The sequence below is a fragment of the Salvia hispanica genome, chromosome 1 (assembly GCF_023119035.1).
Source record: "Salvia hispanica cultivar TCC Black 2014 chromosome 1, UniMelb_Shisp_WGS_1.0, whole genome shotgun sequence".
In the NCBI taxonomy this organism is placed as follows: Eukaryota; Viridiplantae; Streptophyta; class Magnoliopsida; order Lamiales; family Lamiaceae; genus Salvia; species Salvia hispanica.
In genome coordinates this window covers 12,673,885-12,691,757 of record NC_062965.1, presented here as the reverse complement: position 1 = coordinate 12,691,757, position 17,873 = coordinate 12,673,885, and the positions used below count along the sequence as shown (strand labels likewise).

The 17,873-nt window shown below is 36.5% G+C and overlaps 2 protein-coding genes across 3 annotated transcripts; one reads left to right on the top strand and one right to left on the bottom strand.

Annotated features, from left to right (window-relative positions):
* The first annotated feature begins 2,155 nt into the window (after window positions 1-2,155).
* LOC125202048 lies at window positions 2,156-4,408 on the top strand. Of its 2 annotated transcripts, XM_048100362.1 has the most exons (3): window positions 2,156-2,920; window positions 3,328-3,394; window positions 3,494-4,408. In XM_048100362.1, exons 1-3 carry the CDS (start codon window positions 2,187-2,189, stop codon window positions 4,106-4,108), a joined length of 1,416 nt encoding a protein of 471 aa, XP_047956319.1. In that variant the 5' UTR covers window positions 2,156-2,186; the 3' UTR covers window positions 4,109-4,408. The 2 variants fall into 2 exon arrangements, with proteins under 2 accessions (XP_047956319.1, XP_047956318.1); XM_048100361.1 differs by having other exon boundaries at window positions 3,328-4,408.
* A 1,036-nt stretch (window positions 4,409-5,444) lies between these two features.
* LOC125200560 (RAB11-binding protein RELCH) lies at window positions 5,445-14,790 on the bottom strand. Its single transcript, XM_048098210.1, has 20 exons — window positions 14,462-14,790; window positions 12,741-12,893; window positions 12,203-12,384; window positions 11,222-11,329; window positions 10,600-10,770; window positions 9,998-10,519; window positions 9,828-9,902; window positions 9,581-9,709; window positions 9,426-9,500; window positions 9,130-9,339; window positions 8,778-8,930; window positions 8,488-8,702; window positions 8,248-8,365; window positions 7,995-8,127; window positions 7,475-7,670; window positions 7,295-7,400; window positions 7,059-7,199; window positions 6,858-6,981; window positions 6,580-6,696; window positions 5,445-5,977 (listed from the first exon to the last, which is right to left on the bottom strand). Exons 1-20 carry the CDS (start codon window positions 14,658-14,660, stop codon window positions 5,595-5,597), a joined length of 3,510 nt encoding a protein of 1,169 aa, XP_047954167.1. The 5' UTR covers window positions 14,661-14,790; the 3' UTR covers window positions 5,445-5,594.
* Between the last annotated feature and the right edge of the window lie 3,083 nt (window positions 14,791-17,873).

The following is a 17,873-nucleotide window of genomic DNA, read 5'->3' as shown; positions in this document are numbered from 1 at the left end:
TTAATCATGAATATTAGGAGTATTTTACAAGTTTAATATCACCTCTTATTTAAATTTTGACAACTTATCACATCAACAAAGATTGTTAATATTTGATAAGAAACAAACAGATTTGTAGACATCCCAAACTCTTACTACTACGTTAAAATAATGTATCATTAATTGGTGAAGTGATGAAATGTTCTCTAGTGGAGTTTTAAAGTATACCTCTGAAACTCTCATTGGACCATACTAAATTAAAAACAAAAAAGGACAATTTGTTTAATAAGATAATGCAATTAGGCGTGTTAATTAGTCATCAATATGACTAACTCCAAAATCCAAGAAGCAAAGTATACTAGATTTGCTCTTGTCCCAAGATATCAGGTTGACACGTCATCATGTTTACGTGGACGGTGGGCTCTGCTGTCAATCAACTTTACCGCGTTATTTGGTTAATTAATTAATTAATTGTGTACATTGTATTAACCATTGAAACCACTAGATGATCTCTTAATAATATAATAAACAAAATTTATCGTTGTTAACGTTATGTATGCTAGCACTAGTGAAAAATGCAGTAATTAAATTGCAATGAATATCATCTTCTCAAATGTGATGATTTGGCAGTGAAGTGACGAATGTATAAATCAGGCAACTAATTTGAAGTATGCCGATAATTTGCAAATCTGAATATGAATATAGGAAATACTTGTACTCCTAGTATTATTACAATATTTTAACGTATAATTTTTGCAATAATTTTTTAGATCGATGGTATATACTGTATAGACTATTTAAGAAAAACTAACAACTTCTTGTACCACTAATTTGAGCGAATAGTTTGATACAATAACCATCAAACAAATCTTTAAGTCTAAATTAAATTAAATAATGTAAGGCGTAGTAACTTCTTAGTATATAGTCAATAGATATTAGCCAGTCAATATTCAAGCAATTATGGACAGCTACATAGTCAACATATTTTTACGCATGCAATATGGGTATATGCTAAATTATCATCTTAGATTTATACATTGAATTTTAACATATACTTAGTAGTAAAATAGAAAAAATATACCACCAATTATGTACAACTATATCGTAAAAATAAATTTACACATCAATATCGGTAGACGCTGAATTATCATCTTATATAATATGAAAAAATAGTTAAAGTATTATAAATACCAAAAAACTTAGATTCAGTCAAATCCTAACCACTTTAAAGATAATTATAAATATAAATTAAATAATGATTATTTTGTCTTATTAACTTGCTTACCTTTCTTTTTTGATTTATTTCAATCAAGAGAATCACTTTTTTATTTTTGAAATAGGAGTAAATGTTTTCTCTTCTACCTTCTTATAAAATATCCAATTACTTTGTTCTTTCTAGTACTACTAAATTTATTAATTTTATCTAAAATCGCATATATGATTTTGAATATCATTTATCCACGAATACATTCGCATGACATGCCATACAAATAAATACAACTCCCACTATACAATTAAAACCACATTTTTCTATGACTTTAGTATTTTTATATTATCCTGTACGTGCATTACAGCGTTGCAAGTGTATACTCCCTCCGTCCCAGATAATTTGGGTCACTTTGACCGGGCACGGGTTTTAAGAATTGTAATAAAAAATGGGTTGAAAAAGTTAGTGAAATGTGGGTCCTACCTTTATATATTAGTTTTATAATAAAATGTGAGTAAAAATGAGTTAGTGGAATATGAGGTCCACTACCAAAAATGGTAAAAGTGAAATGGGACAAATTATGTGGGACGAACCGAAATGGAAAATTGGGACAAATTATCCGGGACGGAGGAAGTAACATTTAACTAAACACAAGTAATAATTATATTTGCAAAAGTAACATCAATTGCCCCACGAAAATGTTCCAATTATGCCCTCATGTTTACTTGAAGATAATCACTTTATCATAAATTATTTTCCAACTATACCCTCATGTTTATAATCACTTATCTTAATATATTTCCAATTATACCCTCGTATTTACTTATCATAAACTAGGAGTATGTATCTGTTTTTGGTGCGATAGTTTTGAAAGTTTGGAAAAATTGATAATTGCCCCCAAAAAGATACACAGCGTAATTATCGCGCCAGCTCCTTCCACTATTATTAAATCTCAACTTTCCCTCTCTCTCCCTACAATCCTCTCTCTCTCTCTCTCTAGATGGAGCCCCAGCCTCCGCCGCCGCCCTCCTCCTCCGCCACCTCTCCTCGGCCACCTCTTTCGCCCCCCAAAATCCGCCTAATGTGCAGCTACGGCGGCCACATAGTCCCGCGCCCCCACGACAAATCACTCCACTACGCCGCCGGCGAAACCCGCATCGTCGCCGTCGACCGCCGATCCACCGCCTCCTCACTCTCCCTGCTCTCCGCGCACCTCTCCCGCACGCTCTTCGGCAACCGCCCCTTCCTCCTCAAGTACCAGCTCCCCGACGAGGACCTCGATTCCCTAATCTCCGTCGTCTCCGACGAGGATCTCGCCAACATGCTCGAGGAGCACGATCGGATCTCTCCGCCTGCCCGCATCAGGCTGTTTCTGTTCGCCGTCAAGCCGGAGTCCCTCGGCTCCGCGCTGCTCGGCCCTAAGTCGGAGACGTGGTTCAGCGACGCGCTCAGGAGTACGGGGGTTTTGCAGAAGGGGCAATCGGCGGATTGTGGCCTTCTGATCGGCGTTGGACCGGATTTGGAAGCTCCGGTTGAGAGTTTCAGCAATAGCGGCGGCGGAGGGGAGAGTAAAGCGGGGGCGGAGTCATTGGTTTTGGAGACGAATTCGTCGTTTGGCTCTACTTGTTCGTCCTTTTCCACATCGAATTCTCCGCCGATTGCGATTGCGGATGAAAAGGGTTTGAATTCGCTTGACCGGAAGAATAGAGTGCCGTCTTCAGCCTCTTTAGAAAGGTATATCAGTTTCTTATGGAGTACATCGATTGTGCTTCTACGATTTTTGATTGCAAATTACTTCAGTTTATCTACATTTATTTGATAATTTGCGATTGTATACGATTTTTGACTGCATATTACTTCAGTTTATTTAGAATTATTTGATTATTTTCGTGCATACTATGCTTAATGATATGATGTATATGTAAGTATGCTTGGTTTTAGGAAAATTTCTTGTGATCTCTTTGAAGTTGCGAAGACCTTAATCGAATCTATAATTTGACTAGGAACTAAATACATCAGAGATTAGGTGATACTGTTGTTGTATAATTGAGGAGTGCATATGTAGTCTGGATTAGCTCAAGAAACTCTTGTATTGTGAATTAAGTACTTATTGCTGAATTAGTAGCATATGGTTTTCACAGTGATAACAGTGGTGGAAGTTCGGCTGCTCCTCAAAAGACCGGAGTCTCCCAAGAGCCGCTGATTCAGGTTGGTCCGGAATTATCATCAGAAGCTCCCGTCTCCGACCCTTTAATTGATATGGCAGGGCAAAAACCAGTTCAAGTTCTTCGATATCCTTTACCTCAGGTGCAGGAGGGTATGAAGCAACAGCACGACACACCCTTAATTCAAGGAGGGGTGCAGTATATGCCTCAGTATGCAGGTCCAGTGCCAATTTCTCCTTACTATCCCTTATATCAAATGCCAATGCACCCACAGCATGTATCTTCTCATCCAAATCAACCATACCCGATATATCTGGTGCCCATGAGACCACCTCAATACCAAAATATCCCAATGGTATGTAGCACCATTGATGCAAATACAGTTACTCCTCCGAGCCTACCACCCTTGCATCCAAAGACTGCTGCTATTCCTCAACCTGTGGGCCATAAAGAAGTATTTGGAGGTCAAACATCCGAGTCAGCCACTTACTGCAGTATCCCAGCTTCGGCACAACTAGTTAATATCCCCTCTAATCAAGGCCAACTAGTTGTAGGGTCTCTAGAGCACCAGATTCCCTCAGAATCGGCTATACCTGTGCCGGTAGTCTCTGCTACTGGGGGCAGTGAATTTGATGAAGAAATTGCATACAACCAAATATACAAAACTCAGCCTTCAGCGCCGATATTGCCCTCTCATTACCAGACAATGACTAAGGGAACAACAACATTTCCCGAGCCTTCGGTGCATGCAAAGTAATAGGCAGTGTTGCATCCTCAGTAGTACTGCTGAATGAAAGGAATACTGTATCAGGTGCTCGTTCCTTTGCCTCTGTCAACCCTGTTAAGCGTGAAGTTAAAGATTATTGTGGATGAATTTCCCCTGTATGGAGGATGGTTGATATTCAAAGATTTTGTTTACAGAGCATACAAAATAGTTCTTTCTTTGTATTAAAATGTTTGTTTCTGGTGAGATATGTACCTACTCAAGGTGTAAAAGTTAACTGAATACTATACACAATTTGTTCATTTGTTTGTATTTTATTCAAATATTTGTTCCTCTGTTTCTTTTTATTTTTTATTTTGATGTGCCAATCAGAGAGAACATTTCATCCTGGAAGAGCTTATTTCTTCAATTTGTTATGTTACATTACTTGCTGAAAGCTGCCATGATTCGTTGGCTGGCGTTGATGGTTTTAGGTTCTCTCTTACATGGTTCGTTGGCTGGTGTTGATGGTTTTAGGTTTTCTCTTACATGGTTCGTTGGCTGGTGTTGATGGTTTTAGGTTTTCTCTTACATGGTGCTTGTTTCATTCTGATGGTGGATTTACATTCTATCTATATTTCCTCAAGCTATAAAATAATGAATCATCTAAGCTGTGAAAACGACTGTCTAAATTGCCATTCTTAGATTGAGATACTGCATCTGCAGCTTCGTTGGCCATCCCGATTTTACCATAAGCCTGTTTGCCAATTACAGCACATTCAGCTAGTGAAAGAGAAGACACAAAGCTATGTGAAAATTTCATGTTAGTTTAGTTACTTCAGCTCTCTCTTGGAACTGATAGTTTCGGTATACATTTAAGTGCTTCATCTTTCTCACCCGTGTCAAAGCAAGCTTCCACAAATGGACGATAATCTAGAGAAGATGCGATCCATCAAAGTTTACGCTGGAAAATGCGAGTCAGGTCGGATTGGGGAAATGACAGGATCCACCAAAGTTTATGATTTTTAGCAACAAATTTAGAAGTTTGCTACAAAGTGGAAAAATCAATAAGTTCCCTAAGTTCATGATATTCATGGTTATATTACCCCTTTATGATAATACTAACTTAAACGTATGATTTAATAAATTCGTAGATAGAGGTGGTTTTGGGCTGCGTAGTACCTCAAAAAATAAGGATTGCATTTGAGCAATATATGTTTATTTTGTTCTCTTATATTTAAAATGTTAATTAACCATTTTAGAACAGGTGGTAGTGTGTGTTACTTTTAAGTTTTAACCATATGTTTGATATTGGGAGGAAATTTGATGTTTCACAAGTATCATATTGGGTGGAATTTTGATATTTCATCATGTTTTGCTAAGCAGACTCTTGATACCTTAAGTCGGAAGAGACACAAGTCCCCCCTTAATAAATTTTATGTTGTGATGTAAAAAATAAAGAATTACAAATGAATGGACGCATATACCCTTCTTTTCCTATCATCATACAACAAGCAAAAAACAAAAATGAAGGTGTCTCTCATTCACTGGGATTAACTTCATCGTTGCCCTTAGTTCTCCCTCGAAGCATATCACTGAAACCGGCCCTCATGATCCGTCTAAATCTTGTGTCCTCGGCTGGTGGTTGTGGAATTGTGTTCTCAATTGTGACCGGCACCGGAGTCCCCAAATCTCCGGTTTCCTTTTTCCCCAGTAGCCCACTGTCGCTGAAGAAACTGCTCACTGAAGAAAGGCCCAAATGAGCTCCCATCACCTTGCTAAAAGCATCAAATGTTCCACCTGATCTTTCCTTGAATATGATCTCGAGAGCTTCCTTATGAGCTGGATCGAGCGCATCCATATCTTTCAGTAGATTCTGAATTGCAGGGAGTAGGAAATCCCTGACAGTCGATGCTGAAAGATCTGTACGAATAGATATGAACATAGATCAGTGTAACAAGCTGAATTCCAGAGGGGAGCAGAATGTATTTCCAGAATCGTACTATATATTTTGATAGATTGAAATATATTACTAGTATACTCCTCCATCCCATAGAGGCATAGACATAGGCCATATTCATTTATGTCAGTTTTTTTCTCCTCTTTTACTTTATCATTTATGGATCCCACTATCTACTACACAATTTCAACTACTTTTCCCCCTTCTCTCCTACTTTACCAATTACGCATTAAAACTCGTGCCAACCCTAAATGACCTATTTCTATGCAACTGAGGGAGTATATAAAAGTAATAGTCTTCAACTAGTCTAAAATAGGATTTGAAAATGCACGCCATTGCAGGCTTAAATGGTGTTAATGGAACATGAGGTTCGTTTGCTATGTCAACGATGGATCAGTAATGTCAACTTAATGAGTTTTTATACAGAGTGGAAGTATAAGCTGAGCCTGAAATCCTCGAAGATGTTTAACCAATTCAAAAGTAATTTCAGAAAATGCCGACGCAAGAACACATTTAGAGCCACACTAATATTGATATGTAATTTAAAGAAATCTTGAGCACAAACCTGTTGCATCAAGAGCACGAATTGCTTCACAGCAGGCATTGGCTCTGTCTCTGCGCTTCGTTACATCACTTGAAAGGGATGGTGATGATGTGAACTGAAAAATCTTGGAGACTAGATGTACAAAAGGTTAAAGAAAATGAGCTTGCACATTGACCACAAGAACAGAAACACAATTAAATCAGATTTTATATACGGAAAAGAACAGGATATATATAGTACACATCATTATTAGCCGAAGGGAAGAAATTTAATAGCCAAAGAAAAAGTGTGAAGGATATAATCCCGGAGCCTAGCAGTTGTGTGAGGCACAGCTACCAAAAGAGCACGAACCACAGCAATGGTAGCCTCATGTGATCCATCTTCAAGAAAAGCATCCATCTGAATACGTATCTTGTCGACAATCTAAGGAAAAACCAGACAGTCAATTGCATGATAATCTTCATCAGAAAAGCAAGCATAGGATGGAAGGATCTGCATACCACATCACTCTTAAAATGTTGTGCTACAGCACCAAATGCATCAATGCTGGCATATTTTACATTCAGATTTTGGTCAGAACCAAGAGTCACAAGGGCAGGCAAAACATTAGCTGAGGCAACCTTTTCGTCAATATATGGTACCTAGGGGAAAAAACAAAGATATATGATACTAAGCACTGCAGGAGATAGGATGAAATGGCATCTTTTCTGAAATTAAAAGAAAATTAAGCCCTTACTATGACTTTCAGAATATTGGCAGCACTGATTTTCAACATTTCATCAGAACTTGCAATCATCTCCCATAAGATGTTAAATACTATACTGTGATTCTCTTCAAAGGTACTGCACCAGTAAAAAACCCATGGTAACAGTAAAAGATAGCTCAATAATATGCAACAGTCAGTGGGAAAACATACCAAAGAAAACGAACTGAATTGATAATCTCGTGATTTGCAGGCAGACTATTCTCCCTAGATCTTTGAATCAGAAGATTCCTTAAGTACACTGTTAGGCTGGCACGCTTGCTTGGTTGTCCTAGAATGCCTGCCAGGAGAAGCGGTAGGACGCACATTGTAGCAAGTCTCTGAGCAAATGCAGATTTAGGTGTCAAACCTGAAAGGAATAAAGTTGATACTTTTAATACAAATAAGAGCCATTACTTCAAGCAAAGGTCTGAAAAAAATACCCAAGCAGATCCAACCTCAAACATTGTGAAGGGTTACTGCACCTTTTATCAGTCAATTTTGTGTATTTTGTGTCAAAACAATGTTTAGGATTGGATCTGCTCCTGCAGGTAAAAGATGATGTTGTTTTGGCACCTTTTCTCTTACTTCAATAGTACTACTAGATAATAAAAAAATCATGAGATCTATTTCCAAGAAAATGGGAGCGAGTTCTCATGAGTCATGACTAACAGGAAAATATGGAGTATATTACCTCTAATTTTAGACCTGGCCTTAGGTGGGAACGATTTAAAATCAGCATCATCTCCAACAGCCACTAAAAACAATGGCAGCAGGATGTGCGTCAAATAAGGTTCACCAAAATGATCAACCACTTCGCGCAAAAACTGTATTTGGTCATCCACAACTTCAAAAGGTAAGGATATAAAAAAAGAAAAAGAAAAGCGACAAGACCTGATGAGCAATCATCAAAATTCGAAGAAAATAAATGAAACTCAAATTCATACCTTCGTAACATGGATTCTTAAATTATCTTCCTTCTGAGGCAATAATGAGCACAACTGAATCAAATTAGGAAAGCACTCAGTAAGCAACCAATCAAAGGCTGGCCATTCCACTTGTCCCCTGATCAATTACAAATGCATTGGGTAGTAAATCCATCAAACGGCATTCTAGATCCACAAAAAGTAGTAGTATCGTGCAATGTTTGTGGTAAGCAGGACATAAGAGAAGGGTAGCAATCTTACTCTGCATATTGTTCGAGCAAAGATGGCGTGAAAGAGATTCCTGTAGAATCTGAATCTGAAGAGAAAGGACAAGTCTCAACAACTTTCTTGTACACATACGGAAGTAGTTCAGCAAGCAGCCTCAATAGAACATCAATGTGCCAACGTTCTCTTTCACCTAAAACATGAAGTTGTGACTCAATGGAACCCTCAACCCCTGAAAGAGGAGGGCAACGCTGAAAAGCAAACATTTCAGATAAGAATAATAGCATTAGCATCGATTAATGACGGAATTATGCTGATTATAATACCTGAGCAGATCCCAACATGTGAGAGTGCAAAACTTGTAGAATGTGGTCCAGCTTGTTTCCCCAATTTATGAGTGCCGGAACCAAAACCTTTTTTGTAGTGTCAACAACTATACCAGAGGGATCACAAACCAACTGAAACATCATCTCCTCAACCTATTCAAAATCAAGATATAAGTGTTTTAAAATATTTTTTTATTTTGTTTGTTTCCATAAATTTTAATTTTATTGTAAGGCATCATGTTATGACCAGGGGAAACGCTCCATTCCTAGATCACGGAGCTTACAGTGTAGGAAACTGTGAAGTCCGATATCTTCTCCATGATTTCCTTGAAGCATATTTAGTGAGGCTGACCTTGAAATATTTGTCTGTATTTGGGAAGAGTGCCAGCAACAAAGCCAGGTTAAGAGCTGCAGCCTCCCTGACAACTGTAGCAGAATCCTCCATGAGCTGTTGAACTATGGACAAGATGAGTGAATCACGTATCTCAGGCCTTACAAATTCTGCAAGTTCACCACATGATTGAGCAACAAGCAGTCTACGCTCCTCGTACATGTGACTAATCTACAAGTGCCAAAGCCAGCATTAAGTTTGTGGCCATTTGAATCATATGGGAAAAAGAAAGCACTATATAATTCAGATAGTTATACTTGTTCCCAACACTGGGGCAGCAATTCTGTTTCGGTTCTCAACTCCCCTACATTCTTGGCAAGAGTAACACAAGCCTGATGCCACAAAATAAAATCCATAAGTGCAAATTATATAATCTTAATTAACTGCAGATGCTTTTCCATCAGATTCTTACATCCATTATAATCCGTCTCTGCTGCTCATCAGGGCGCTTTATCAGATTAAACAACGTGTGAGTCAAGGAGTCTCGTGTTGCACTATCCGGATGACGCTCGATTGCACACATAATCAGAGGAAGAAGCTCCTAAAAGGGATGAACTCCGATAATAATTATGACAAGGAACATATTGTATATAATTGCTCCAATAACCTTTAGTCTAGTACATATGCTTCGAATAACAAATGCATATATATCAACAAACCTCTCGATGGTTGATTAGAACATAAGGCACGATTTTAGGCAAAGCATTTGATAATATCTGTATGGTTCCCACTCCCTGACAAGTAAACATAAGTTAGATTTCATCCTGAAGGAAGATAATTTCTCTGGAACAAGAAAATCAAATGAAGGAATATACTACACGAGTTTTACCATCTTTTCAGTATGTAATTCAGCATCAAGTTTGGGAGACATTATCACAAGTTTATCTTTTCCTAGGGAAGGTGTTCCAACAAATCCACTTTCACATTGAGGAGTTAATAAGTCTTCTGGAATTGTATCAGTTATGCTAATTGCATCATCAGATTTCTGTTTCCCTGTCATGTCAGTATCTGCAACAGTTAAAACAGCCAATGAACCATCTGCAGATGTTTCCTTATCATTGACTTGTGCCTCTTTAACAATGTCCACTTCCCCCATTATCCCTACATCTGTCCTCAATGACTCAAGGCCCGTATTCAAAGAAGTGTTGGATTTTGACATATCTACTTCATTTGGAAGAGGTCTCATATCATCGTTATTGCTCCTTGCAGAATGAGCAGGTTCAGAGTCTGCTTGCAACAGAATGTTTCCAGATCGAGCTCTTTCAATAAGCATTTTCAGTGAAGTTATTTCAGCTCTACAATCATCTAGTTCTTTTTTCTGACTTTTCAAAGTTTTCTTCAGAGCTTGGACCTGACAGGCATTTAAACTGTTAAGCATTATAAAATAAAACCAAAAATGAATAACACAGAGATATCTGTTGAGAAAGTTACTGTATTTGTTTTTTCCTTTATATCTTTTTGGAGCAATTCCAAAGAATTTGTCAATGACATGACTTGAGCATCTGGCGTTTCTTTTTCTTTCAACAACGATTGCATATCACTTTGTAGCCTTTCATTTTCTTTGAGCAACGATTCATTTTCTTGAAGGATCACCATTTTCTCCTGCAGCAAAAAGAATACTACGAGCATGGGAAATTGAACACAAAAAATAATCCTACAAAAATATGTCAAACACATTTGAAATATAAGTGATCTTGATTCAGTAAGTTGGACCACACTTAGTGAGGGAGTATTCTTTCTCCAGGATAAACAGAAAAACAAAGAGAATTCAAGTGATAATTTTTATTTTTATTGATTCTTTTTTTGTGTGTCTGTGTGTGGGTGGGGGGTTCTGAAATGTGACTAATGGAGGTGATTTTTTCACTGTATTATTTACAAAAACCTATGTGGCTATGTTGATGGCATTGGCGCATCACATGCTAGTAAGTCGACCATACATTGAAGAAATGAGGATGGGCTTATGGTTTCGATCATTTGGATCTAGTAGATGCTGACCTTAAGTTATATTTACTTCATCTATTTTTCAGGTTACACATGCATTTCTAAGATGTACCTCAGCAGCATTTCTAGCTGAAGAAAGATACTGGTAATAATAGTGTCGCAATGCATCTGGTACGCATGCAGACGAGTTTTGCCAAACATCCAAATTTTGGTCAGTGACCTGTTGCAAATATAAAATACATATAACATTAAATACCTGTTTATACACAACAACGACCCAACAGTCAAACGAAAAATATACATTAGACCATATTTCATGTAAACTTTTTTCTAATCACATTCTATGACTGAACCAGGACATTTTTCTTACCTACATGATCATCATTTAATCAATAGCTGGTGCTATTATATTAAAAAGTGACAACTAGAAACTAGGAGCAGTACTGAGCAATTTTCTCTATAATAGTGAGACTCATACTTGATAACAAAACATAAAAATCCATCAAACACGTGTTTTCCTTTTTACTTCTTGATAACCAGATTCAAATACTACAGATCAGAGTTATAAATGTTGTCATATAGTGGATATGGCGGCGCCATGGCGCTATGGCGTGGCGTTCGGTGATGGAATCGCCATATCTGCTATTTGACAACATAGTCATTGTGTAGTGCATTTAGGGATGGGGCATTATGCAAGAAACATGGTGGCTAGAGTTGTATTTTATGCTTTATTAATTGTTTTAAGAGTTTTAGATGTTATATTTTATTATTTTCTAATTTTTGAATTATATATAAATATATAGGTATTATTTTATTCATTTAATTATAGACTGCCATATCCCGCCATACTGATACGCCATTTCTTTGTGGTGGTTTTTCAGGCGAACCGCCATAAGCCACCATACAGGATTGACAACATTGGTTATAATTGAGCTCATATATCTTTAAGAAACTTTTACCTAACAACAGGAATTACCAAATTAAACATTAATTCAGAAATTCATTAGTAGATTGCACACAATGTAAGGGCCGTTTGCTATCTAGGAAGGATAAAAAACCACATAAGGAACTAAAAAGTCATTGATCGATATACCTCCTCGTAAAATGTCATTGCAGTTAAACGGTATCCTGCCAATAATAGATACTCCTTCACTGCACAATTGATATCCAATCGTTCATTATCCTTCAAAGGACCCAAATCTGATGAAGAGGTGTCCCTTTTTATCAGTTCGGAAACCGGTCCATTATTTGCTGTAGTATTGTTAACATTCGGATCTGAAAATACATTTAGACACATAGGTCAACAAGAATTCGGAAACCGGTCCATTATTTGCTGTAGTATTGTTAACATTCGGATCTGAAAATACATTTAGACACATAGGTCAACAAGAAAATAACACACAAGTACTTTTTCTTATCTTGAGAGAGCAAAACTACTACAGATACACATACAGCAGTTGCTAAAACTAAGGAACCTTACTATCACATTATCAAACACAATTAAGGATGCATTATGCATGTGTGTGAATTTTCCCGCAACTTACAAGTAAGGTGGCAATCACTTTCTAATTTCTATGCACAGTGAACATAACCATTAGCTATGCTGGTGGAGAGTATAGTTGTAGCTTTACCTCTTGATTCATCCAAGGTTGTTTCAGCTTTCTTGAGCAACTCAGTTTTGAGGTTAACAATGTCTTCTTGAGCTAGACGAAGTTCATATTCCCGGACAGCCAACTTTTCTTCCAATGATTCCTTCTCTTCAAATAGGCTCTGGGGATCTGCCACTGTTTCACAACAAAAAGAAGAAAAATGGAATTATTTGACATCCTCTAAAGGGACCCTTTTACTTATAACTAAAACCAGACATCAAAGTGAAGTCAATAAGGAAGTGAAACATTATACTCCGTATATGAACAGTTCCAGTATCAATAAATTACATTGAAGTCGTAACAAGTGATCTGCAGACCATTTCATTTTTTACAGTTTCCTCTTACTATGTATAATAATCTAATTGATGAGGTCAAATTATTTGGAACCAGCTCTATCAGCACATCTTAAACCAATAAGCAGCTATATCTATGGAGGCCCTTTTTCCAGTTTTTAGTAGTATGCTTGGATTTTAAAATTGATTCATATGAATTGTTTATATTATTCATCCAAAAGTGACAGAAACCTGAAGAAATGAGTATTCAGAAAGTTTCCACTAGGTTTGATGGAAACGTTTACGTTGTCATCTCTTCAATTCCTATTTTCGTGGGAAATTTGCTCTTGGTTCCAAGAACAACAAGGATAATAACCACTAGCATGCTGCAGAGAATACCCCAGATAACTTCATGAAATAAAGCATAACACTGTAATCAAGAAAAATTTGAGTACAACCACCAGGGAAAACATCCACTCCAAGAAGAGAGCAATATACTGAAATTTAAGCTTAAATCCCCAAGGGAATCAGATGATAATTTTATTTTTGCTTTGGGCCCATAAAGCCATTGAATTCCTCCTTCTCACAAATTCTCTGGTTCCTCTCCAGCTATACTGACCAAATATATGCACTGTGTAACCAACCGCCTTTCAGTGTTTTGAAGCATTCAATTAACACCTTAAAGTTGTGTACTTGCATTGTCAAGCTATTTTAGTGCCATTATGATGAAATATGGATAATTCTCAAGACTCGAACAAATATCAGGTTTTCTAATATCAGTGGCAAACAAAGTTTTACCATTTTTAACAACCCTCCAAACTTGACTGGCAATATAGCTTACTATCATCTAATCTTATGTACTTCAGAGCATTGACAGAAAAAAACAACACATAAACAGTAAATTTTAACATAATAGTAGTTAGTAACAAAGAGTACGGGAGATAATAACTTTTCTTCGTTGTTCTCAACAAAAATATTAATCTTCAATAAAGAAATAGTAGTAATTTTTCAACTATCATCCGCACTGCATGTTCTGTGGATTGTCATATCTCCAAGTGCACAGCTGATAAAAAAAAGCTTTGAATTTCCAACACATGATGATTAACAGAACAGCATGAGATTAATGTTTTCCAAATTTAATATTATTGATAAGTGGAATGAGTTGGATAATTTCCTTAAACAATAAGTTGGCTACAAAATAGGCGAACTATGCCACAATAACACCCAATGTTCAGTGCAGAATTCTAAACCAGACTAAATAACTACTAAGAAAAGGACAGAAAGAGTTGCAATCAATCTTAATTGCAATTGCAATCGACATAAGTTTTAAACTGCGGTACGGAAGCTCTACCACAACTCCACCAACTCACGAAGACAAAATGCAGAAAGCAATTCAGAAAAAGGATTAGCCAGCGCGATGATTGAGCGAACCTCGTAGAGTGTTGAAGCGGGAGATCTGATCGGGCGGAAAGTGAGTGGGATCGGAGAAGAATTCCTTGAGGCGAATAGCGTGATTGTCGCGTCCATCCTCGAGGAGCTCGTGGAGAAGCTCGAACGCCGACAGCAAGTAATTCTCTTCAAGCAGGAAATTGACTACGCAATTGCAGAGCGACGATCTCTCCACGTCCATCTAGAATCGCCGGTACCAATTCAGAATCCGTGCACCGACTTAAACCCTGTGGCGAGGGTGAATCAATGCCACATTTTCCGGTGTGAAGCTCTTGCTCTTGGTGAGATCTGTGAAGCGTGGGAATTTGATTGCTGCCTTGTTTTATGAGCCTTTGGAATTTATACGGAACAGAACCGATCATAGGGGATTAATCGCCTGCTACGCGGATTCATGGACTCTCTTACGTGTAGTCGGAGTTTTGGTCAACGCCTCTATTAATATTTCACTGTATTTTTATTTTGAAAAATGCTTTTTCTATAAATAATTTTATATTTTATTAATTCATATCATGAATATTTTATTACTTATAAAATTAATGTATACAAACATTACCAATTTTTCATTATTTTTCTACTAACTTTTTGTATTTTTTTAAAAAGAGAATACATTGTATAATAATAGGCAAAAATTAACACTCAATGGTAAAAAAGCAAACGTGTCGCATCTACTTCAAAAATAATGACTTTCATCCATCCATAAAAATTAAATAAAGTCATAAATGATACGAGTTTTAATGTGCAATTGATAATACAAGAGAGTGGGAGGAAAAATATGACGAAAGTAGTGTTAGTGGATTGTGAGACCACACTTAGAATGATATGTAGGGTTAATTAATATTGGTTTAACAATTTCTATTTTCAAAATAAGTCTAGTTTTGATAGACAGTCCATAATAATAAAACTAGTCTAATTTTATAAACTGAGGTAGTAAAACATACTCGCCATAATTTAATACTCCTTATTACACAGCTCCAAATTTCACATGGTCTACTGATGAAATTAAGATAGAGCATAATAATTGGTTTATTTATTGCAAAATGCAGTCACATAAAAAGGAGTATGCATTTTTTCTATAAATAATTATTAAAACAAAAAAAGCTCTTTTATTTTCTAAAAATTTTTGTATGCGGTCCCTAAACTTTAAAAAATAACATTTGTGATCCCTAAACTTTAATGTTTGCATATTTTCTTTTATCAGTTTGCACTTTCTTCTTTTTTTTTTTATGTCACCAAGCCATGAAGACATTTTCATACTTTTCTTTTATCAACTCAGTTATTTTGAGACGATTTAATTTCTCTTTCTCCATCTCTCTCTATTTTACAAATAAATAGTTTTATAAAGTAATTTTCATATTTTTATTTATCAGCTCATTTATATTGTCACACCAATAATTTTCAATTCATTTACTAATTCATATCATTAAGATTAAAAGTATGAGTCATAATCCAGAGCTCCTAAACTCCATCTCTCTCGGGCATTTGAAGGTTGGTCAGCCTGTTGGACTCCATCGCCTAAATCCTCACCTCAACTCGCTACTCCAATCGGCACAGCTAATCGCTACTGCACATTTGAAGGTTGACCAACCTTCATTTTTGTCCACCACTTGATTCACGGTTCAACCAGGTTTGATGGGTTTTAACTGATCGCACCACTAGTTAAATCAGAATATATAATAAAAATATATATGTTATAAATTACATACATAATAAAATGTAAATGGTAAACAAAAAATGGCATTATCATACATACGTGTTTGAGTGTTAATAACATCAAATGCATCTCGAGTATTTTTTTTCATACACCACCATGCAGGATCTCAGTGAACTAGCTTGTATGGCCAATAACAATAAGTTCAAATATATCAAAACACACAAGTGTTCATCAAAATACATAAGTCTTTATTTAATTACTACCTCCGTATTTTAAAAATAGCAACTCTTTCCATTTTAGTCTGACTCTTAAGAATAGAAATTTTCAAACTTTCTATTTTAGGAAATCTTTAAACATCTACTTCACTAATAAAATGGACCTCACAATCCACTAATATTAATTACATTACTTTTTTCTCTTTATCTCTCTTACTTTATCAATTTTTCTCTTCTTTCTCACTAACTTTACCAATTGTGCATTAAAACCCATGCTATTTCAAAGGTGTCTATTTCAGTCCCTTATAGTTCCAACTCCAAGATTAATGGAACTCTTAAGTCATTAAATCATCATTAAGACACTTACAGTTAATTAGGGCTTTAATTTTCTTCAATAGCACTATCAGCTGAACCTTGCGGGTCGCCAGGTTCGTTGTGGCTCGAAGCTGACGAGTTGCTAGTTGCTCTCGACAATTCGGTGCGAGAATCCTGGCAGTCGCCAGGTTCGTTTTGTGAGAAGTTAGCGGCTCGCCAGCTCCGTTCGACATGTTCGCTCTTTTTCATCCCGGATGCTTCCTTTGGCCATTTAAGCTCGTTTTCAACCCATTTTCTACACATTCTTCATAAAGTGGTCAAAATACCAATATCATAGAGAAGTAGTTATAACCATATCTCAAGGTACACAATACATGATCAAAACCAAGTAAAACTACATGACATTATTCTGTACATGACATTATTCCATACACTTGTGGGTGACACTTTTAATTGCAGAAATAGCATGAGTCAAGTTTTTATATTAAGTTACCACGTTGTGAAAATCTGACCATTTTTTTCCTGAAAGGTATCTCCTCCATCAAACCATCTATACTCGTTATAATAATCTTAATCTTAATTACATAAAGTAATCCTCCTATCACCTCCGAGGTATCAACATGGCCTCCGGTTTCCAAAACGCACCACATGCAGTTTTTTTCGACATTCTATCTCACCTCGATTTAATTATATCAACGTACTTCTCATATAACCTCTCCTTATTCTTGAACAACTCCTTCACCACTATCCACATGCCAAGTGAAGGTTTCTCATCAAAATCACGGATGCGCAATAATCTCATAATTTGACCCATAAACTTGGGAAAAAGATAAATAACATTCCAAAAAATTTTGTGCTTCTTTGGTCACTCTAAAAAATATTAGTTCCTTGACTAATAACTAAAGCTTGCAGATGCTCTTTATGATCATATAGGCTTTTCACTATAAATCTTACCAAAACGAGTATCACCTGGTCTAATAATATCTGTCCGCCCTGACCTATTTTTAAACCAATTAATAGGCTACTTGTGATTAAAAAAAACAGTGATCCTAGATGCAAGTGTAATCACATCATGTAAAAGAGGTAATTTTGCCATATTCCTTAAAATATCTCTGATAAAGCTCGTTTCATGCATCGGTTTAGGGTTAAAATTCTGTGCATTTGGGGCGCTAATGTGCGTTATTGAGTTCAGGTGCGTAGTAAATCTGTCGGA

What these genes read in the sequence shown, in the direction of transcription:
- LOC125202048 (XM_048100361.1), top strand. Translation starts at nt 2,187, where the DNA reads ATGGAGCCCCAGCCTCCGCCGCCGCCCTCCTCCTCCGCCACCTCTCCT. An exon ending in TCTTCAGCCTCTTTAGAAAG is followed by an intron (nt 2,921 to 3,327) that starts GTATATCAGTTT and finishes TGGTTTTCACAG; the next exon opens with TGATAACAGTGGTGGAAGTT.
- LOC125200560 (XM_048098210.1), bottom strand. Translation starts at nt 14,660, where the DNA reads ATGGACGTGGAGAGATCGTCGCTCTGCAATTGCGTAGTCAATTTCCTG. An exon ending in CAATGACATTTTACGAGGAG is followed by an intron (nt 11,330 to 12,202) that starts GTATATCGATCA and finishes TATTTGCAACAG; the next exon opens with GTCACTGACCAAAATTTGGA. An exon ending in AATTACATACTGAAAAGATG is followed by an intron (nt 9,903 to 9,997) that starts GTAAAACTCGTG and finishes TTTACTTGTCAG; the next exon opens with GGAGTGGGAACCATACAGAT.